General features: G+C 49.6%; 1 protein-coding gene across 3 annotated transcripts; it reads right to left on the reverse strand.

Moving 5' to 3' along the window:
• Positions 1-665: 665 nt before the first annotated feature.
• Positions 666-23,823, reverse strand: TAB1 (TGF-beta activated kinase 1 (MAP3K7) binding protein 1). Of its 3 annotated transcripts, XM_044984903.1 has the most exons (12): positions 23,697-23,823; positions 15,082-15,218; positions 14,726-14,879; positions 12,330-12,416; positions 11,606-11,744; positions 10,968-11,081; positions 8,878-8,989; positions 8,609-8,753; positions 8,018-8,240; positions 7,530-7,686; positions 6,500-6,755; positions 666-3,193 (listed from the first exon to the last, which is right to left on the reverse strand). In XM_044984903.1, the coding sequence occupies exons 1-11, from the start codon at positions 23,733-23,735 to the stop codon at positions 6,548-6,550; spliced, it is 1,515 nt and encodes a 504-aa protein (XP_044840838.1). In that variant the 5' UTR covers positions 23,736-23,823; the 3' UTR covers positions 666-3,193; positions 6,500-6,547. The 3 variants fall into 3 exon arrangements, with proteins under 3 accessions (XP_044840838.1, XP_044840836.1, XP_044840840.1); XM_044984901.1 differs by lacking the exon at positions 666-3,193 and having other exon boundaries at positions 6,105-6,755; XM_044984905.1 differs by lacking the exons at positions 666-3,193; positions 23,697-23,823 and adding an exon at positions 16,539-16,674 and having other exon boundaries at positions 6,105-6,755.
• Between the last annotated feature and the right edge of the window lie 24 nt (positions 23,824-23,847).

Consider the following 23,847-nt stretch of genomic DNA (forward strand, 5'->3'; position numbering starts at 1 on the left):
GAGCTCCTTAACTTTCACTCTGCACTGCACTGAGTCCCTGCTGTGGCCTTTATCCGTCATAGCCTTAGAAATTCTTTCAAATACTTTTTCATTTCGTCTTTTGGAACGCAGTTCTGTTAGTACTGAATCTTCTCCCCAGATAGCGATCAGATCCAGTACCTCCCGTGTAGTCCATGCTGGGGCTCTTTTACGATTCTCAGGAGACTGCATTGTTAACGCTGATGAGCTGTGCGTGGTCACCTGTGCTGATGAGATGAGATCTCCACGCTGGGGAAGCAGGAAATGAATTTCAAAAGTTCGCAGGGCTTTTCCTGTCTACCTGGCCAGTGCATCCGAGTTCAGAATGATGTCCAGAGCGGTCACTGGTGCACTGTGGGATAGCTCCCGGAGGCCAATGCCGTCGATCAGCGTCCACACTAACCCTAATCCGATATGTTAATACCGATACTAGCGTTACTCCTCTCGTTAGGGAGGAGTACAGAAACCGGTTTAAAGAGCCATTAAAATCGATATAAGGTGCCTCCTAGTGTGGACGGTTGTGGCGTTAAATCGGTTTTATGCTCCTAAAACCGATTTAAACGCCTAGTGTAGACCAGGCCTTAGGGTCATTACAGCTAAAGTAGCCCAGAACGAGACTCCCAAAAGCAGCGGCCTTCGCAGCAGCAGGATCCCAGCTAAGGCCCCCTTTTACCCAAGATGGCCTGACTGAATGTGACCCTGGTAAGTTTTAAATGTAAGATCCAATTTTTTTAATAAGACCTTCTTCCCCCACCTCATGGTATCTCTCACAGCAAGGGCCAACCCACAAAGTAGGGGCAGAAGTAGAAGGAACAGCACAAATGGAAGGACGTGGCAACCTGGGACTTGGGAGAGCCAGGTTCAATTCCCTGCCCCATTAGACACTCTGTGTGACTGTGGGAAATCAGGAAATCGCTTTGTCTGTGCCTGAGCTCCCCACATCTGTAAATCAGGGATAGTAGCTCCCTGCCTCACAGGGCTGTTGTGAAGATAACTACATCATATATGGTGAGGGCCTACAATAATGGGGGCCATATTAAGTACTGAAGGGAAATAGGAACAGGACAAATAGTCTCCCCCATTCCAGCTGTGTGTATTAGAATATTCTTTCTGCCCACACCCATTATCTTTAACTGCTGCTCAGTACAGAGATACCTTACGTTTTTCTAAGATAGATTTTTAAAAGGTGTATTGCCCCTTTCATTAACATGTTAGTCTAAATTGAAAGACTTGGAGCACACACTGGCTGCTTCTTTGCTTGTTATATGTTCCTTTATTTTATCTGTAGCTTGCCCTCTAATGTAACCTCTCATTTTGAGGCTTAGCACACTGGGGAGGACGACAAACTGGTGGTAAGGAATAGTCTGAGGGGCAGATCTGGGCAATTCTCTCCCTTATACCGAGAAGCTTGCAAACATACTCCAATAAGGGAGGAATAACCATGCAAACCAATGGAGGCTTTGAGTGGTCTGAGCAGGAAGTATTTTCTTCAGCCTTATTAGCTAGAGGGGTCAGGAAATACCTCCCCGATATGTTTAGACACCCTGTCTGGGAGCAGACAATAACCCTGGGTTCCCAGAGTAGGAGATCAGCTGAAGATAAGACTCTGCCGACGTATGAGACAAATTACATTTCGCAAAGCGAAGGCATTGTTTCCATGTTTGCTTATATATTGATTTTGGCCTTAGATGGCTCGGTGCGAGTACTCAGATAAAACACCTCGTGTCTTTTCTTCATGTTTATTTAGGATTCCAGGCTTGCTCAAACAAGTCACTGGCTGCTACATGAGACTCTGACTCATGTTGGTGCCCTTCACAAGGGGTGTGACAGGCTAGAAGACAACAGAACAGACACCTCTCATGTTATGTTTGGAGCGTTAGTTCAGAACTGACATGAGTAAACCTGCCACCGACACTACTTTGTACTCTATGCAGGCACTTCCTTGGAAGTCTACTAGAATACAGGCCAAGCCTGACCCAACTTGGTTCTCTTCCCTGCAGCAGTATTTGCCTTAGATTGCATGTTTAGGGTTCTCTTTTTCTCTGATCCTTGTAACCCCTTTTCTTGCCCTTGTGATTCTATATTGGAGACTAGGTCTACAACTCTTATTTAAAGTCAAGTTTCAGGGCTATTTGCCATTACAGACCCCATTTACATGAGATTGCTCACAGAGAAGGGTATCAGCTTTCTTCATACCAGAATTGCACAATATATTCAACATTTCATTTGCTTGAGAGAAGCTAGCAGTCTCCTGCTGGGTAGCTGCACTGTTTCTTTGCTCTCCTCCTGCGTGGGACTTTACGCTTTCAGTGATATTGAATTTCATCACATTGCATGCAGGTCTCTGTGGGTTTCTCCAGATCATGCTGTAGAGTTTGGCTCTGTCCTCCTATGTCTGCTACTCAGCTGTTTTTTGGGGGGAGGGCGGCTGAGGGGGGAGCGCAGGCAGGAGAGAAGATATCACTTGGAATTTGGTCACTGCTTACTCTGTACCTTCTTGTAACTCACTAATGAATATATTAACTTCTGAGTTCTATTGTAGTCAACGTGGTACTATTCACACATCTTCCCCTTCCTTTGGAGTCTTTTCATTACTTAGACTTCTAACCCAGGCTGTAGTAATTTTCAGGAGGGTAAGCCTTTCTCCATGTTCTTATTTTGGGGCAGGGGTTCTCTAAACACACCTTAGCGCAATCCACATACTGCACTACGGCCACTTCGTTCCTTGTATTCACTAAATCACTAATTAGGTTGCAGGATATGTTTGTTTAGCATGTCCTGTTAAGTGAGTTGGTAATTCTTGAACTTTTCTCTCAAATAGTCACATGCTGGAATATTGCCATTAGAACTGATCTCAGACTAAATTAGCCAACAGCATAGATGGGGGTGCGAAGTAGGTTAGGAAAGCCTGTTTATACAGATATCAATATACAGGGCATGGAATTGAGGATGGGATTGGAACCTTTCACCGACTCCAATTCAGCCCATGTCAGTAGAGGCAGATCATTCTTGCTGGGTAGCTGTTCCATAGCCTATGGGGGCCAAAGTGAGGATCTCAGTTCTGATTCTAGGATGACAGATATCCCAGACACCTATGAGCACTCAGACACCAAGGACTGAATAGGCTGTGATTTCTTCTAGCTTGGGGAGCACACTGTAGAGGAAGCTTGCTGTTCTGCAGATAAGGAAAGGATTTACAGAATCATAGAATATCAGGGTTAGAAGGGACCTCAGGTGGTCATCTAGTCCAACCCCCTAGTCAAAGCAGGACCAATCCCTAGACAGATTTTTGCCCCAGATCCCTAAATGGCACCTCAAGGACTGAATTCACAACCCTGGGTTTTGCAGGCCAATGCTCAAACCACTGAGCTATCCCTCCCCCCAATCTGCAGGGCTCATCAAGCCAACAACAAACTGAACATCAGAGAGGCTTTTTGACATTGCACGCTATATGATTTTATAAAAATATGCTAATGAGTGAATACAATGTAACCGGAATATGCTTCATGCAAAAGGTCCCTTGTAAGGTATCATTACAAAGTTTATAATCTACTGAGTGTTGTCATCCTATTTGTATAAATGTATCATTCTTGTATCTGAAACTAGAAATATGAAATATAACTCAGGGCCTATTGTAATTATGCAAAGTGTGGGCCATTAATGGTGGTTTGGAACCTTGATGGCTCCCATCAACTAGGACAACTGACTGTGGACGGCTCTGTTTGCAGGCAAGCCTTCCTGTGAGTCAGGCTGGGAGGAATGAAGGCTTGGGGGTCTTACAGTGACATGTGATCATGTCACCTGAACTGGAATCCATCTTTAACCTGGTGCTTTTCTACTGGGGGGGAGGGGGGGCAACCCCAGAGGGACAAAGGATTCCTCCCTTATGCAAAATATATATAAATGGGTGGAACAAATCAAAAAGTGAGGAGCCATCATGAAGAATCCCCTAGCTAGCACCTGAGCTGGAACAAGCTGTACCAGGGGAAAGAATTGTGCCCAGGCCTGGAAGGTGTCCAGTCTGAGGAAAAAACTTACTGAAGCAGCCCTTAGGGTGAGATTATCTGTATTCAGTTTGATTAGACATCGATTTGAGTGTTTTATTTTGCTTGGTGACTTACTTTGTTCTGTCTGTTACTACTTGGAACCACTTAAATCCTACTTTCTGTATTTAATAAAAATCACTTTTTACTTATTAATTAACCCAGAGTATGTGTTAATATCTGGGTGGGCAAACAGCTGTGTATCTCTCTCTATCAGTGTTATAAAGGGCAAACAATTTATAAGTTTATCCTGTATAAGCTTTATACAGGGTAAGACGGATTTATTTCGGTTTAGATCCCATTGGGAGTTGGGCATCTGAGTGTTAAAGATAAGAACGCTTCTGTTAACAGCTGTAGGCTCACCTGAAAGCAGCTAGGGAATGTGATTCAGACCTGGGTCTAGGTTTGCAGCAGGCTAGCAGGTCTGGCTCAAACCACTGAAGTCCTAGGCTGATGGGGCAGGAAAGCAGGGGCACATCAGGTGGCAGCTCCCAAGGGGGGTTCTGTGATCCAACCCATCACAGGCTCATACTGCTCTCCTGTCTTAAAAGGGATCCCCTCCCTCAACCCCACATATGCTATTTTCGTGTCAGGTTTGAATGGGTTTGACAAGAGGCCCCTCTCCAGCACAGCCAGGTATACCCAGCACCCCTAACCTTCTGAGAAGTCCAAGAAGGGCAGAGAACTGAACTTTTCTATGATATTCTGGAAAGAAAAATTAGCAGCCAGTACCCACATAGCAAGTATGAATCAAAGTTGTGTTATGCAGAGCCAACAGCATCTGTATTTGGCACATATAGGGAGCCACTCACATGTGTGTTCGGGGCATTTCTTTTGTACTTTTCAGATCAAATGCAGCTTTCATGCTAGTCTGGTCCGGCCCACATATTTCTAATAAACTCTAATCTTGCCCTGCAGCACTCCCTACTCCCCCTCCACCCCCATGTTATTCCATTCCCGGTCACCACTTATCCTTCAAAACATACACATTATTAAGTAATGACATCCTCTTGCTCTTGCCAGCTCTGACTGTCCCACCCCACAGTCCATCCCGCTGTTTGTCTGTTCTGTCTAAACTTGCATTTGTAAGATCTTCAGTGCACAACTGCTAAGATAAAGTCTGCGCAATACCTCGCACGCTTTGGGTACTGTATAAAAATAATAATAAACTTTTAGGCTACCTCTTATGTAGCTTTTTGCATCAGCACTTTACAAAGCAGGTAGGTATCACATCCCTGTTTTGCAGATGGGGAAACGGAGGAACAGAGAGGTGAAGTGACATGGCCAGACTAGGAACAGAACTCCGGTCTCCTGAGGGTTAGTCCATTGCTCTATCCACTAGGCCACAGTGTCTCTCATATTGATAAGAAGATTCCTAGGAAGCTGACAGGCTCACATGTCCCTTTACTAAGAGACCAGCATCAAGATTTCATTTTCTAATTTATTGTGCTACAATCTGCCCTCTGTAACTAGGGTTCTCTGATTCCTGGAGTCTGCCAGAGGCAGACAGAAGCGCATGTGGGGAAATAAGGGAGCTTTACGAGAGCACTCGGTGGACCAGACCTCCTCTCTGAGGATCTGAAGTTACATTTTAACTTGAAGTCCCAAGCTGTGTGACTGGATGGGGCAGGGGATTATGAATGGGATAAAGAGCCTTTCCCTTTCAGGTTACCAGTTCCTGACAAGCTCAGGCCAGTAATTACCTCCAACTGCTGGTCAGTGATCCACTGGAAGTGAACTAGAAGTCTTATTTCCTATTGGGCAAGTCTCTGCATTACAGCTAAAACTATTCAAGCCCTGACCTTAGTCACAGCAGAAAGTCCAATAACTGCGGGAGCCAAGGAGACTAAAATCCCTGCGCTCTTGCTTAAGAAGGGCCCTTCCCAAAAAGGTCCAAGACACACATGCAGAGAGAAGCTGGCATGCTACTGACTGTCTCACCTGTTCTGAAGGTTTCAGTCTCTAGAGATGTTATCTCAACACCTTCCTTTCACCAGCACTAAAATTCACTCTAAAGAAAACACAGCAAGCCACGCAGGTGACAGTAGCTATAAGTTATTTATTCTGCAAAACAGAGGTATCTTCTATGGAGTTAAACACAGGTATCACAGCATAGAGTTTCTGCACTTCAATGTACAATGACTGCGTATATATACACACAACGTACAGCCACTGTACAGACATCTGCTCTTGCCCTCACCATAACAGAGCCCTCCCTGCTGACTTTGTCCATAATACTGGTGGTGAGGGATAAGTTTGTGACCCCTTCCCATATTTATGGGGTTTCCCAGAGAAGGTGAAATGCGACGGCCACACACACACACACACGTTGTTGAGACAGTTGCACCAGCACCCAAGTCCAGGGTTCATCACAGCCTGGATCCAGGTTACAACTCATGACAGAACTTGGCCACCATCTGGAGTTATTTCATTCTCACCTCAGTGCGAGCTCCTGGTGGTTGCAAGGCACACCTCTTCTCCCTACATCAGGACACTGTCAATATTCCCTGTTCACCATGGTCCATGTTCCAAAGCCGGTAGAACTCTGCAAAGTCCACATAGGGCTCAACGCGTCCATCCTCATCTGGCTGGAGTGAGTGGGAGGGGCGGGAGCGGAAGAGGCCCCCATCTGAGCTCGAGCTGCTGCTCTGAGTATGGGTGTTTGTGGACTGGAGAGTCACTGTTGGGCTCTGACTGCAGAAAAGGGGAGGGAGAGAACAGACATGTTCATTTTAATCTGTCCATGCCTAGTGCATATCAAATGCCTCTTAACCGTATCAAATTACCCTCCCCGCAGCTAACAGACGCACATAGCTGCGGTCCCTCACTCCTCCAGGAACAACAGAGAGATGTTCAGATCCACTCTGATATTCACAGGTGATAAGCAAGCTGCCTCATCATGACAGGCCTGACGCACAGAACATCTGAGCGGGGGAGGACAAAGTAAGAGAAAACTGAGGGGAAAAAAAAAGACTTCCTTCCTTGCCCCTACAGCAGGGTCTGGCAACAAGAAGCGCTTTTCACCGTGTGAACTGCAACGTGGATGTGGCAGATCTACTCTTCCTGGAACAACTGGAAGGTGGGAACCAAAAAGTTACTGGCACAGCAGGAGCTGTACGCCCCGCTCTATGGCAAAGGTGGCGCTGAAATCAAAGCCAACCGTGATCTTGCATGGTGGAGAAATGCCCCTTCCAAAAAAAAATGACGTAAATTCAACCCTTTTCTTTTCTCCTGCGTCCAATCCACCAGCCAGCCAGGTGACCTGCACAGCCACAGCCTCTCCATGGGCCAGCTGGCTGACCTGAGGCCCTTGATGGAGTGGGCAAGCCCAGGCTCCCCTACCACTGTCCAGGCGCCGACTACTAGACCACCCAGTCCACCAAGGATCCTATTTATTCCAACACCCAAATCGCACCGAGTGAGAAGCAGGGAGGGACAATTGGTACTGAAACAGCACACGGCATTTACTTAGTGAGCGTGGGTGTGGCTTCATCCAGGGTGGAGCTGCTGTGGGCACCGTTGACCATCTGGCCTTGGGAAGGCATGACAAGGGACAGCGTTACGCTGGTCTTGCTTGTGCTCTGGGCACTGGAGTATGGCACAGAGACAGGATAGATACGGCCTCCTGAGAAGGGGGGAAAAAGGAACATAACAGCTGTCATGAGACGTGGGAGAGTGCATGGAAACCCCCGTGTCTGTAGTTCCCCATAACTGCCAGAGGGGTGTCCTGGCCTACTGAGATCCCATACATCCCCAGTTGCGCTCTCCAGTGCCCTCCAGTCTCTGAAAGGACACCTTGGACACCTGGTATTGAAGTGACAATTCCCTTAAAGCAGAGGGGAACAAAATCTTCACAGAAGGCTTCTTCCCCTGGCATCAGGTCAGTGTTGGCAGGACAGAGGGGTACTAATCTCCACTCCACCCACCCTCTTTTTCCTGTTCTCCCCCTCCCATACCTTGTGTCGGGGTCAGCATGGGCTGGCTCATCTCGCCCAGTGGGTACCCAAAGTTCCTCACCAGCAGCGTCATGTCCTCATGCCAGGGGCAGAACTTGGATCGTTCCCCACCACTGGCAAAAGTGTCACAGTGGATCCGCTTAACCCGGTCCACCACAGCCTGCGCCACTGCATCCAGTGATGTTTGCTTAGCAAACTCTGTAGCAATCATGGCTGCGATCTCCTGACCATGGAGAGAGAAAAGGACTTTAGGGGAGGATTCTGGGGGAACCCTGACCCAGCATAAAAAGGTTCTTATGGTAACTGCCCAGTCAGATAGCTGGAGAGGCTTGAATGTCCCACCTTGAATTGACCGTTGTGGTCTGGAACCATCCCACTGCCCCAATGGACTGCTCCATTCCAAGGGGGGAAAGCAGCCGGGAAAAATCACTCCGCCAGAACAGCTCACTCACCCCACTGCAGACTGGGATGATGCACCCAACCATGCTGGTGCTAACAGGACATCAGTGCAAGGCAGCTTGCGTGAGTGGAGCTGGTACCGATGGGATGATTTAACACCTTTGGGAATGCCTCCAGCCAGGAAGCTCTCACCTGATTGGCCTGTCCGGGCCCGTGAGCCGCCTCCAGAGCTTTGTAGAGCCCTTCTGACATGAGTACCAGAAAGCCAGTCACCCCATCCAATGGCTGCCCTCCATGGATTTCAGGCTCTGCTATGATGGGCTTAGATTTAGCAGCACTGAGCGGAGAAAGGTGATTTAGTATTTAATAGAGTGACACAGCCAGGTGGAAGGGGGAACCTGCCTTCAAAAGGAAGCAGGGCTGGGGATAGAACAAGACCACCAAGCTGAACTTTTTCTAACCTGAGTAGTTCAATATCAGTGTAGCCATATTTGACCTTGTAATCCCCAATGCGCCGGGTGCTCTCTTGCCCACAGATAGTTCCAACTTGCTTTATTTTCCCTGCATCCAAACCTGACAGATAAAGAAAAAAAGTTCACTGATTCTTTGATATACTTGCTGAAGTTCCTGCACTTGTATCCTGAGGAAGGAGAAAGGAAACACCCATAGTTAAAGATACCACAAAGGGTAAACTAAGGGACATGAAGAGACATCAAGAAACCTCCAGGAACTCAACAGGGAAGGGAGGAAGAGTAGCTCATCCTGTCCCAGTTTTTGCAGGAGACAGCTTTCCCTCATCAGTTGCTCCAGGAACTTGAGAAGAGCAAGAGAGCACGAGCACACGTACACGTACACACAGTGAACTGGACAGTTGGCCCTGGGACAAAAAGCCCACGTCCAGTTCCAAAGCCACCGCTAGCTGCAGTGATGGGTGTACAGGATTTCCAGAAGCACAGTGGAACTTTATGAGAAGGTTGCCTGTAGACCCTGCAAAAGGGGAGAGAAGGGTGTCTTATGTGAAATAAGATGCAAGGGTCTCTGTCCAGCTGCCTCTCCATCTGCGACTGCCACCCCAGCCCCCAACCTCTGTATGATGGCTTCAGCCCCACTGCACCATCTTTGTAATCCAGGAGTTGAGTGAGTGAGGAGAACAAGCAAATTCAATGCCACTCACAGATTAGGTGCCTACATTAGCATCAGCTGCTTCCAAGGGTAAAAAACCCACTGATCAGCAGCAAGCAGACAGTTATATGGAAAAAAAGTTAGAAGGAATAGGAATATAAACCCTTATGCTTCAGGACATAAACCAATCACTAACTAGCAACGGTTAGGAAGGAACTTCACATCTGGGCAGGTTAGTTGTCCATTCTGGGGGTTCTAACACCTTCCATTGAATCATGGGGTCGTGACTACTATTAGAGACAGAATTCTGGACTAGGCAGGACTCTAGAGTCCGATCTGCACAGGCAATTCCCATGTTCCTAATTATGACCAGAAAACAGGCACAAAATAATTTTGGAAAAAATTAGTTCTACAGGGTGACTATCACCATCCCAAGCTGAACACAGGAGTCCAGGTCAGACTCCCATCTGATTCCAATCACATTCACTACATGGACGGTCCAACATCTACTCCCAATAGCAAGGCACAGCCCTGAAATCTGCTGCAGGCTGAGACTGACTCAGTCATTTAGTGTGGCTGACTTGCTGGCTCCTGGCATGGATGATTCTTGCGATTGACAGACCAGTACAAAGAGGCTCCTGGTCTGCCAACCAGTCAGTGTGTATGCTCCAGCCTTTACATATGCCTGTCAGTCTCAAGTGTTGCATAAAGGCTGCTAGGAGTTAGATATCAATTGCCAGTAAAACCAGAAGGCACAACCAAATAAGGGAGAACATCAGGAACAATGTTAAACTTCTGATACATCCACCTCTAGTATCAGTGGGCTGTAACTGCAGACAGAATCAAGTAGGATACACTGGCTGGCTAAGGGATTGGGTGTGCAGGCAGCAGAGTGCATAGCATGGAGCCATGGGGAAAAGGAGCCTTATGTGACTGTGTAGTCCATAAGCCTGGGGCTACCACTGGTTTTTGGGGGCGCTTGGCTGCATATATCACCACCCAGAATGCCCCTCCAGCTCATAGCTACTTCCCAGGTGCTTCTGGGGAACAAGATGTAAGGTGCTGGACTGACAGCCCTTGAGCAAAATCCTCTCTATCCCCACAACAGGTACAGCACAGGCGGCAGCAGCAGTGCAAGCTCCAATTCCATATTATTCCTCATTAATGTATGTAACCTAGCCCTGGAGGGACCTACTCTAGGGTGAGAAGGGAGTTCAGTCACCATGGCTCATTCATTCCTTGGCCTCTCTGCTTGACTGCCAGCAAAAGGCCAAAACAGTACCAAATGAGAAGGGGGTTTTGTGAGGCAGACACCAGTACGGATTGGAACTGGACCTAGCTCTGACCACTCTTTCATCATCCCGCAGAGGGCTGCCTATCTCTGGATCCACTGAGCACAGCTCCCCTCTTTCTGGGACTCATCACTTACCCAGCTGGGAGAAGCGGAAGAGCTCATCCTCATTCTCTGCGGTGTGGTCCACGTTCAGCTGTGTCACCTGCAACCCGTCCACCGTAGACTTGCACAGCAGTGCGCGGTTTGTACCTGTGGTGGGAGCAGCATGTGAGGACCTGGTGACTATAAAGAGGGGGTGGAGAGGTGGAAGAGAGGGAGAAAATCCGAAGGGATGATAGGAGGAAAGGGGAACAAGGGAGGAAAAGAGGGAAGGGAATGAAGAACACACAAACCTTCACTGCAATCTCCTACAAATAGCTCCTCAATAGCACACAAAACAATCTGGACCAACCCCTAATCCAGTCCTCAACCAGTGCCTGAAAACATAGACGGTTCCTTTCTTCCCTAGGGAACTGCACTACTGTACAGAAGCCCCTTTCCCATGTGTCTTTCGTCACAAACATTAGATCAGCCAACCTTTGGAGAGGTGCAGACCCAGCAACCAGCTTCTGGGCCATTTTGATTTCACTGCCATCCCCAATTAACTCGAGTGCATTTCTCACAATGTAAGAAGCAATCCAATTGTTCCCCAAGCTCAGGTTCCCCTCACTCTGCCAGAGCTGCAGCCACGCTCAGAAATATCAAGATCGAGCGAGTGAAGAAGAGGAACACACCTACATTGGCGATGTAGAGCTTGTTGTTGAGTATGACAGCCACAACAGCCATAGCTCCTCCAGAGATCTCCCGCTCTAAGGCCTTCAATCTCTCCAGGATCTTCTGGTACTGAGAAGGCAGCTGGTGGTGGGGTACTCCCTAGAACACAAGATAAGGGGGGAGCTTAAACCTACACAACCCATGGCATCGAAATCACAACCGGACACTGTAAGCTCTTCAGGGAAGGGACCATCTTTAATTTTGTGTCTTGTGCAGAGCTGAGCACACTGAGAAATAACAGTGCCATATCTGACATACCTTGGAGACAGAAGTCCTGTTTATTGGCAGAACAGACATTTCATAGGCACAGAGGGCATGCCCACTTCCCTGCCTGTATGCCTCAGCCTCGTCTTAGAAGGAACACATCTACAATGGTGATTGCAGAGTTTAGTCTCCATGACACATTCATTTCTTGGCCTCTCTGCTGAGACTAACAGTAAGAGGTCCAAGTAGTGCCAATGGTGATGGTGGATTAATGTGATGTGGGAATGCTGGGAATTGGATTGAGATCCCTAAATCATTTCACACAAGCAAACAAATGATCACCAGAGGGTAACTATTTTCAACTATTTACAGCCTCCCATGGGCCAGACCGTGGCCAGTGACCTAGAGGCAAGAGGCTTCAAATCCCATCCAGCAATTTGGAGGGGGCAGGGATGCATCGCTTCACTAAAGTCAGATTACCTCTGGCAGCTGGGACTGAAGGCTGGCCTTCTCTGCCAAAGCATCATCAATGGACTCCAAAAAACTTCTTTCTGCCACATCAAAAGCCTATGAGGGGACAGGAAATATTAATAGGAGACAAGTTAACAGCAGCTGTTTTGCAAACATAGCAATCTGATGTCTGCTTACCTTCCATCCTAACAAAAACAACCTACTCAACAACTTTACAAACTGATGTATAGACTTGTATATACACAGGGATCACTACACCCACCAGTGAAGTGCAACCACTTTGAAGTGGAATGGTGAAACTGGGTAACAGCACGTAGGAATATTCCGCAACAGTTAAGGGCAGGAAATGAAAAATTAAACTCACAAGGAGACCAGAGAGATCTACTGCTGCTTTAGGAAATGGTTTCACAATCCCATCTCCCCACATGCTAAAGTTTTCACTTCACTCACTATCAAACAAAAAATGTCAATGGTGACCAGATACTCAAAACAATTAATATTAACAATTAATATTAAGGGAAGGAACACAAGCCAAAATATGGAAAGAAAAGGTTAAAGAATATTTAGATAAATTAAATGTATTCAAGTCGGCAGGGCCTGATTACATTCATCCTAGGGTACTTAAGGAACTAGCTACGCAATCTCAGAAGCATTAGCAATTATTTTCAAGAACTCCCAGAGGAGGGATGAAGTCCCAGAGGACTGGAGAACAGCAAACATAGTACGTATCTTTAAAAGGGGGAATGAAGAGGACCCAGGGAATTATAGACCAGTCATCCTAATTTCAATACCTGGAGAGATACTGGAACAAATTATTAAATAATCAATTTGTAAGCACCTAGAGGATAAAAGGGTTATAAAGAATAGCCAGCATGGATTTGTCAAGAACAAATCATCCTAGTCCAAACTAATTTCCTTCTTTGACAGAATTACTGGCATAGTGGAAACAGTAGACGTGAGTGATGTATCTTGATTTTAGTAAGGCTTTTGACACAGCCCCACATGACATTCTCATAAGAAAAATGCAGTCTAGATTAAATCACTATAAGGTGGGTGCCCAACTGGTTGAAAAACTGTACTCAAAAGAGTAGTTATCAATTGTTTCTATTAAACTGGGATAATGTATCTAGCAGGGTCCCGCAGAGGTCAGTCCTGGGTCTGGTACTAGTCAATATTTTCATTAATGATTTGGATAATGGAGTGGAGAGTATGCTTGTAAAATGTGTGGATGACACCAGGCTGGGAGGGATTGAAAGGACACTGGAGGACAAGATTAGAATTCAAAAAGACCGTGACAAATTAGAGAACTGGTCTGAAATCAACAAGATGAAATTAAATAAAGACAAGTGCAAAGTACTTCACTTAGGAAGGAAAAAATCAAATGCACAACCACAAAATGGGGACTAACTGGCTAGGGGGTAACACCTGAAAAGGGCCTGGGCTATAGTGGATCACAAACTGAATATGAGCCAACAATGTGATGCAGTTGCAAAAAAAGCTAATATTCTGAGGTGTTTTAACAGGAGTGTTGTATGTAAGACATGACAGGTAACTGTCCTGCTCTACTCGACATTCTTGAGGCCTCAGCTGGAGTACTGGGTCCAATTCTGGGCACCACATTTTAAGAAAGATGAGGATGAATTGGAGAGAGTCCAGAGAGCAACAAAAGTGATAAAAGGTTTAGAAAACTTGACCTATGAGGAATGATTTAAAAAAAAATGAGCCCATTTAGTCTTGAGAAAAGAAGACTGAGGCAGGGATCTGATGACAGTCTTCAAATATAATAAGGGCTGTTACAAAGGATGGTGATCAATTGTTCTCCATGTCAGCAGAAGGTAGGACAAAAAGTAATGGGGCTTAATCAGCATCAATGGAGATTTAGATTAGATATTAGGAAAAACTTTCCAGAATTTAACTACCCTCTTAGTTAGAATCGACTTCCAAGAGAAGTTGTGGAATTCCCACTGTTGGATGTTTTTAAGAAACAGGATAGACAAAGAACTGTTAGGGATGGTCTAGGTTTATTTGGTCCTGTCTCAGAACAAGGGGCTGGATTTGATGATAGTTTGAGGTCCCTTCCATCTCTACAGTCACCTTGTTTCTCCTTATAATCCCCTTCTCAAACTGACCTGTTCCTATGTCCAAGAAAGGCTGAATGCAGCTTCCTGCAGAGTTGTCAACACTGCACTAAGGGAAGCAGAGTGATAGAGGAAGGCTAGGTGAAAGTGAAATGAATACTGTTGTTCCACATTCTCAAGCCAAGTGTGCTCCCAGCTCCTGCCAGATGTCCACAATCTTCTCCCCACCCTTTAAGAGCCAAGACATTGTTTACCCTGAGGCAAAAAGGGGAGTGGGGTGTTGATGCAGGGAGAGGCATGGAGTCTCCACAGCCAGAATTCCATTACCTGCAGCAGGACCCGGCGCACATCAGCATCACTGTGATCTGCACTTAGCTGGCCCAGCAACAGCTCCGCGGAGAGCCTCTGGCCCACGAAGTTGGTGACCCGGTTGCCATCGTAGCCATTGAAGACCCCATAGAGGTAGTAGTTGTTCTCACTCCTGCCAGAGAGGGTCAGGGTGGAGGGATTAAGGGCGGGTATGAGGCACAACGACAGGGACAGATAGCACCACTGTGAGCCTCTAACAAGTCTTGTACACTCTAGTTCTGCCCCATTTCTGACCCCTACTGTAAAAAGCCACACACCACTTCTGTCCTGCCTCTCCATCTGTGAGCTTCTATCTCCACCTGCAGCCCACTTACCTGAATTTCAGCCAGTTATCCTCCCAGGGGTGGTTTTCTGTCCCCTTACCATCTGCACTGTAGGAACGGTTTGGAGCTGAGCCCACCCCAGAAAGCTGGCAGAGGGGCAAGTCATCTGTCCAGCTTGGCTGCTGCTCCTGGGGAACAAAAACAGGAAAGAGCCCATGTAGAATCCCAACTGGTTCAGAACTAGGGACACTGGGTTCTGCACAGGATGGAGCACCATCCAGTATTTCATCACAGTCCTGAATGCAGCAACCCATCTAGTGACCTCTTATTCCTTGCTGCCCCAGTGAAATCACTTACCACCACTCTCCCCCTCTGAAACTGAGCAGCCTGCAGCACAAGCTGCACCTCCAGCCCTTGCTAACAAGGAAACAGGACTGGAATGCACACTCAATATAGCAGAGCATTAACTGCCCCGGATGAACCCTGGTGTAATCTTTCATGCTGCTAGGGCAGGAGTACGGGTGAATTTGGGGAACAGACTGATCACGTTTTGCGGTGCACACATCCAACTGCAGCCATCAAAGGAACATGAAACAATCTACTGTTGTGAAGGTAAATAGTGAGGAATTCTTGGAGGCATAATCATTCCACTCTGCCCAGAGCCAACTTTCCCCCCCCAAGAAAACATTTCCTCCAGACAGCTCCACAGTCACTTCTCAAACCCATCCCTTCAAAACACAGCGCACACCTCCCCCTTCCCAAATCAGCTTTCCCACATACGTGCCTCCTATGGACATCTGCTTCCCCGAAGAGAAAGACACTGCTTCTAGGTGCGCACACACCACACATCCCTGAGCATGCAGGCACCGCCCCCCACTCACTCCACTCATATACTGGGAGGGGTCTCACACCCCTCCCTACGACCCTCACGCAGTCATCCAGTGGGGAGTATAACCCCCTTCACCCACCGCCTTCCTGTGCCCCTCAGACACCCAACGGCCACCCCCCCCCCTCCACTCCTTCCCTGTGCTCTCTCCATACACACCCCCAGCGGGGAGAGGGGGTAGCCCCCACCTCCTGTCTCTGCCCCCCGTAGACACTCCTATCCTACAGCCCTGCCTGGGCCCCCCCATTACCTCCAACCCCCTGCCTGTGCCCCCCATAGACACTCCTACCCCCACCCCTGCCAGTGCCCCCCATAACCCCCACCCCTGCCTGTGCCCCCATAGACACTCCCACCCCACAGCCCTGCCTGTGCCCCCCATAACCCCCACAGCCCTGCCTGTGCCCCCCATAGACACTCCCAGCCCTGCCTGTGCCCCCCATAGACATTCCTACCCTACAGCCCTGCCTGTGCCCCCTATTACCTCCAACCCCCTGCCTGTGCCCCCCCCAGACACTCCTACCCCACTCCCGCCTGTGCCCCCCATAGACACCCCCTCAGCAGGGGAGTCACCTCCTCCCCACAGCGCCGCGGGGGGGGGGGAAGGAGGGGGGCTCTCGCTCACACTCTGCAGCAGGCTCCTCCTTTGCGCCGCCATTTTGCAGCAGCAGCAGCGACTCGCCGGTCCCAGCCCAGCAGAGCGCGGAGGCGCCGAGAGCGGCGACCGGGCCGGGCCGGCGCGTTTGGGGAGCGCGCAGCGCCGCCTGGCGGGCGGGCGGGCAGCGGGAGCGCAGCGGTGGGGGCGGATGCTGGTGGCCCAGCCGCAGCGGGGGGTTATTCCCGGCCCGGGCACCCGCCCGCCTGGCTGCCCCCCCATGCGCAGAGGCCCCCCCCCCTAGATCCCCGTGGTGGGGAGGGGCAGGATTAGGGTGACCAGCTGTCCTGAGTTTATAGGGACAGTCCCGATATTTGTTTTTTCTTTAACATGGGCTCCTATTACCCCCCACCCCTCCCGGTTATTCACACTTGCTGGCTGGTCACCCCGCTCAGGATGGGGATGAGGGTGGCCAATTTTCTAATCTCACAAAATGGAACAGCCTAGCCCCGCCCCTTCCACAAGGCCCCGCCCCCTGCTCATCCCTCCCTGGCTGGGGCAGGGGGTTGGGGTGCAGGAGGGGGCTCCAGGCTGGGGGTGGAGCTGAGGGATTTGGAATGCAGGAGGGGGCTGTATGTTGAGGCAGGGAGTTGGGGAACAGCAGGACTTATGGGCTCTGGGTGCAGGCTCTGGGCTGGGGCTGAGTGATGAGGGGTTTAGGGTGCAGGGGGGGCTCTGGGTTTGGGGGACTCAGGGCTGCGGCAGGGGGTTGGGGCACAGGCTTATGTCTGGCAGCTCCCAATCAGCGGTGCAGCGGGGGGGACTAAGGGTATGGCTACACTTACGGTTTGCAGCACTGGTCATCCAGCTGTGTAGGAGCAGCGCTGGTGTGTGGCCACACTCACAGCTACCAGCACTGGTGTGTAGCCACATTTGCAGCGCTGTTGGGAGTGCTGCACTATGGGCAGCTATCCCAGCATTCAAGTGCACCAACGTGCTTTTCAAAAGAGGGGGGTGGAGGGTGGTGTACTGTGACAGGGAGCGGGGAAGATAGAGAGAGTGGATTTTTGGAGCCAACACTGTGTGTTAGCTTCCTGGATTGGAAAAATCACAAAATGTTCATGAGCCCTTAGTCTTAACTCTAATTGCAAACAGCCTGCCTCCAACACGGACTCCCCCCTGTTTCACTCACTCCCTGTGGTGTACTGTGACAGGGAGCGGGGAAGAGAGAGATCGGAAAAATCACAAAATGTTTGCGAACCCTAACAGCCTGCATCCAACACTGTTTCCCCTGCCTCTCATTTGATCGTTCACAGCCAGGTACAGATAACTCCTGTTTGCTGTGATCAGTGTTTGTTTTTTTAGATAAGCAGTTCAACGGAGCGATCGTCTCTGTTTCATTCACTCTCCCTGCCTGCCTCTCATTTGATCGTTCACAGCCAGGTACAGATAGCTCCTGTTTGCTGTGATCAGTGTTTGTTTTTATAGATAAGCAGTTCAAACCGAGCTCCGATCGGCTCCGTTCTGTTTCATTCACTCTCCCTGCCTGCCTCTCATTTGATTGTTTACAGCCAGGTACAGAACGGAGCTCCGATCGGAGCTCGTTCACAACAAAACAAAGAGAGGCTGCATAACAAAACAAAGAGAGTAATTTATAAAAGCATTCTGGGATACACCTTATTCCCTGGAGGCCAATCACAGCGCTGGTGTGTGGCCACACTTGATGACCAGCGCTGCAGCACCAGCGCTGGAATCCTTATTCCCCATGCCGAGTGAGGTGTACGGCCAGCGCTGCAGCCAGGGAGTTGCAGCGCTGGAAGTGCCCTGCAGGTGTGGCCACTTACTAATTGCAGCGCTGGTGGAGGCTTTCCAGCGCTGCAAATCGCCAGTGTAGCCAAAGACAGGCTTCCTGCCTGTTCTGACTCCACGCTGTGCCCCAAAAGCAGCCAGCAGATCTGGCTCCTAGGCAGGGGGACCAGGCGGCTCTGTGTGCTGCTCTCGCCTGCGCAGGCACCGCCCCTGCAGCTCCCATTGGCCGTGGTTCCCTGTTTCTGGACAATTGGAGTGCGGAGCTGGTGCTTCGGGGCAGGGGCAGCGTGCAGAGCCCCGTGCTCCCCCACACCTAGGAGCCAGACCTGCTGGCCGCTTCCAGGGCACAGCGCAGAGTCAGGACAGGTAGGGACTAGTCTGCCTTAGACCCACAGCACCACTGACCAGACTTTTAATGGCTCGGTCTGTGGTTCTGACCGGAGCCGCCAGGGTCCCTTTTCCACCAGGCATTCCAGTCAAAAACCGGCACCTGGCAACCCTATGTGGCACTTGGCTCGGGCCCTGTGGCGTGGACTCTGCCCGGCTGCCCTGGGGATCAGCTCCCTATCTGCCCATGACCCACGTCCCTGCCTCAGCCCCTGACCCAGCCCCTGCCTTTCTCCAGTGGGCCTAGACTCTCCCCCTCTGCCACACACCACCTCCTTGCCCTCTCCCACCTCCTCTCACCCCAGTGCCCACTCTTCTCCTTCCTCACACCCTGAATGCTCCCCTCACTGGAGCCAGACATGGCTACGTCTGCAGTAGCTGGGTGGGCAATTCCCAGCCTGACCAGATGCACACGTTAGCTCTCCTCGAGCCAGTGTCTAAAAACAGTGGTGTGGCCATGCTGGCACAGGTGGTGGCAGCAGTTAGGGCCTTACTACAATCCTGCTTGAATCCTTGGGCCACGTACTCCCTGAGCCACTTCCTGTGCTGAGGTCAAAATACTGGTTTTGGCGCTAGCTCGAGCTGAGCTAGTATGTGTCCATCTATCCATGCTAGAAGCACCCTCCCACCCATACCTACAGTGTGATTGCTCATACTTCCCTCTTCATGCTTCAATCACACAGGGCTGGTTAAGGCACAGGCCTCTAGCTCCTGGAGTCATGTGATTACACCAGAACCTCAGCTTTCATTTTCACTTAGCCCTCATGGTTCAGAAGAAAAGCTTGAAAATGTGACCTGAAAATCTGCCTGAGCCTGAAACAATAGATTGGAGAGGTGTGATCTGCCCCAACCATCTCAATGGACAAGCCCCACTGCTCTGGGCACCCCCACAAACACCACCCAACAGAGGTCCATTTGTGCCAGCCAGGAAAAGAGTATAGCAGTCCCACCGCCTCAAGCAGACACTCCTGTCCTGTGGGGAAGTACTGAAGGGCCTCACTGCTGACATTCTGCCTTTTCTCCAAGGGAAAGAGGGCCCATTGCTTTTACTCTTCAGAGGGGAGAAGGGGACCTTGAGGAGAGGGGAAGGTGTCCCTCTGCTACCATCATTCTAAGAGGAGGGATGGATCGGGGGAAGAACCACGGTGGGCCCATGTCATGGTGTGCCTAGGGCATCTGAAATTGCCTTTATCTGACCCTCCACTCAAAAGCTTTTCTCCTCAGCCCCAGATCACAGCTGGTGCATCTGACAGGTCTTTAAAAAGGGTCAGTTCTGATTAAGTTCAAAACCTTAGGTCTCATGTCTCAGCTGTGTTCTTAGCCCCTTTATGCCACTGGAGTAGCTAGATCTCCTCCATTTAGACTGCCCCTGGTGTAGAGGCAGCATAAAGCGCTCTGCTGTCCTCCTTTGCAGCGCCCAGCATGGGGACATGGTGGGGCTGAGCCCTGGGGCAGTAGAGGGCAAGTCAGCAGCAGAAAGGGTGTGTGGAATGTCTGAATGCATAGATGGCTGTGAGTATCCACCATAAATTAGAACCACCCCTGAGGTGGCTCTAATTTACATCAGAAGTTCATCTGGCTCCTGAACCAGTTCAGAATTCAGACACCACAAAACTACCTTTACACAACCTCTTCCCCTACTACTGGGCTGTGCTTCCTGCTCAGAATTTGTGCTATAGTTGCCGAAGTCAGTGGAGTTACTCAGGAGTCTCTCATAACTGAGATCTTAATCTGGCCCTTGGTCAGGGCTAATCCTATCAAAGGAACCCAGTGAATGAATTTAGAGCAAGACAGCATAGTTTTTAAAAATTATATAATGATATACATGCACACGTACAGATAATTGGTTTTGGTCTTTCTCAAGACACTGTCTGCACCTTTCTAGGTGAGAGTAGCCTGTTTCAGGAATGATGGGTTTTGTTTAACATCTTTACAGGAACAGGAAGGGAGATGTAAGAATAATCCCATCACTTAAATGAGGAGTCAGATGAAGAGACCTCCACTTGTGTGAATGACACATTTTTTATGTGAATGATGGATGGCAGAATGGCTGCCATAGCACTGAAGTTTTCTGGGAACAGCACATTTCTCTGTGTGAATCAGTACCCAAGGGGTGTAAAAGTGATCAGATGTGAAATTCTGCTCTTGTGTGGCAATGTCATGCTGGCTAGGGTGGGAGTTATCAAGGTTGGACACTCTGTAGTCCCATAGTATTCTTTTGTTTTGTAGAAAATATATGAGGTTCAGACACATACAATTCTACTTTAAAAATAAACACCAATGAATTAACTCAGTGATTTTGAACTATGTTTATGAAATGTTGGGGGCCTGGCCAGCAGAGTCCAACCCCTCTTTGTCCACTCTTGTCTAATGCCTGATCACATCTGTTTCTTCCAAATATGTGGAGCGTTCCGATCCTTTTCCTTCAGACACAGTACATGATCCATTGGCTGGAAGTTGAAGCTAGACAAATTCAGACTGAAAATAAGGTGTAAATTTTTTAACAGAGAGGATAATTAGCCATTGGAACAATTTACCCAGGGCTGTGGTGGAGTCTCCACCACAGGCGATTTTAAAATTAAGATTGGATGCTTTTCTAAAAGATCAGCTCCCATTCAAACAGGAATTAATTAAAGGAAGGCCTATCAGCTATGTTATATGGGAGGTCAGACTGCAAGGTCACAGTGGTCCCTTCTATCTTTATAATCTATGTAGGACACAACAATGTTCAATAATCCAAATGGAAATAGATACTGTGTTAGAATGATTTCTTAGAAAAAAGGTTAATATAGGCCAGGTAAGAGAATATGCTAAACTGAAGGTCCCAGTCCTGCAAACAGGTACACAGAGGCTTAGCTTTATGCACAAGTTTAGTCCCATTGATGTTGGTAAGACCATGTGTAAAGATAAGCACATGTGTAAGCGTTTTCAGGATCGGGGCTTGCATGTGCACAGAAATGAAACAGGGAAAATTTTTAAAATAACATTTCTCTGAAACTTCAAAAACCCATGTAGAGCAGAATGTTTCTATTGGGTTTATATATTAAAAAGATGATGGGAGATATCTATTTTAAAACACAGCTGCATTGCAGCTATCACATTTTCTGGATTGCAGCAGCAGCAGCAGCAGCTGATTTGATGATGCCTAGGGTCGCAGTCCTATAATATGATGAGCATGGGTAGCTTCCTGTGTCTGCAGAGAGCTCCACTGAAATCTTTGAGGCTGTGTATGGGCACAGGGATCTGTCCATATGCATCACATTGCGGGATTCAGGAATTAGGATCAGGGACGCTCAGAGGATTTAGAGAGCCTGGGGTCTTTGGCGGCGGGGGGTGCCCACCGCCGAATTGCCTCTGAAGACCTGGCACTTCGGCAGCAGGTCCCGGAGCGGAAGGACCCCCCTGCCGCCGAATTGCCACCGAAGACCCGGAGCAGAAGAAGCTCCGGGGGCCTGGGCCTTGCAAGAGTTTTCCGGGGCCCCCGGAGCGAGTAAAGGACCCTGCTTCAGGGGCCCTGAAAAACTCTCATCGGGGACCCCACGGGGCCTGGGGCAAATTGCCCCAATTGCCCCCACCCTGGGCAGCCCTGATTAGGATTGCATTCTGCCTTATAACATGTACATGCAGCTCCCACTCAGGTTGATAGAAATTGTGTGTATATGTTACAGCAGAATTTAATCCCGAGAGAGAGAGAGAGAGAGAGAGAGCGCACTCTCTATAGGTTAAAGCAGACCTGCTTTAGTCTATGGCCAGAAGGGACCATTAGATGAACAAGCATGACCACCTGTATATCACGGGCCATTACATTCCACCCCTTTACACCCAGGATTGAGCACAACAGCAGTGCTGCTATGTTTTACTAAAACCAGGGCCGGCTCTAGGTTTTTTGCCGCCCCAAGCAAAAAATTTTTGGCTGCCCTCAATCCCAGCCCTGGGCTCCCCCCGCACCCCCCTGCTGCCCCACCCCTGGGCTCTCCCCCACCCATCCACCCACCCACACCCCCTGCCACCCCAGCGCTGGGCTTCCCCCTTCCCCCCCCCACCAGTGCCCCCCCCACACTTCCTGCCACCCCAGGGCTCTCCCTGCCCCCCCCCCGCCCCCTCCTTCCACCGCAGCCCTGGGTCACTGGTAACTCGCTCCCAAGGCAGGTCATTCAGCAGGAATTTTAGATGTGCACAGAACACACACGGGATTGGTTCCCATGTGGTTACAGAGCTGCAGTAAAGTGGAACAATTTTCAGCTTGTGTCATTGGAGGATATCTGGATGCATATTATAAGACTGTCCTCCGTAAATGAGGAAAAGTTGAGGTGCCTTTATTATTATTTTGTTCCACTCTTTCTTTCTATGGGGAATTTGCCAATGCAATATCACTGTGTAGGGGATCCGCTGTCGGGAGAGGGGGCTCTTCGTCCTCCGGGCGCCTGGGAACCAGGACGCCTCACTACGCCGAGCAAGCAGTTCAGTCTCTAAAGCCCAGGCCCTGGGTTTAGGGCAGGGCAACAAACACAGCAGGTCAAATAGGCTCAGACCTTTAGGCAGGGCTGAGCAGTAACTGTTCTGGGCCTGGCCCTTAGGTCAGGGCAGGCAGCGAACACAAGTCAAATAGGCTCAGGCCTTTAGGCAGGGCTGAGCAAATAGTTCAGTACTTTAGCCCAGGCCCTGGGGCAGGGCGGGGCAGCAAACAATAGCTCAGGGGCTCAGACCCGCAGGCAGGGGCTGAGCAACCAGTTCAGTATATTAAGCCCAGGCTCCTAGGCCTGAGTGTCAGGGCAAGGGGGAGACTGCCACCCGTGAGTGGGGTGGCAGGGGAGACGCAGGCCCACCAACTCCTCTGCGTCCCTGCCCGGGGCCCTACCACCAGCAGACAGCCTGCTGCTGTGTCAGTGGGGATCCTGGCCGCAACACACTGACATTGGCTCTGGCAGTGTTGCAGCCAGACTGGGGTCGGCTACCCCCGGGGCTACTTCCACTCTCCCCCTCACCGAGTACCTGAGTCGTCGTGATGTCAGCGTAGGGGTCAACCACCATCGGCTCCTCAAGGTGAGTGTCCACGGGCGGGTCCAGCGGGTCCTCGGGGTAGGTGGCGAAAGGTAGGTTCGGCTCCTCGTCGGGGTAGCTGGAGTGGGGCGGTTCCGGCCAG

Source organism: Mauremys mutica, chromosome 1 (genome assembly GCF_020497125.1).
Source record: "Mauremys mutica isolate MM-2020 ecotype Southern chromosome 1, ASM2049712v1, whole genome shotgun sequence".
Taxonomy (NCBI): Eukaryota; Metazoa; Chordata; order Testudines; family Geoemydidae; genus Mauremys; species Mauremys mutica.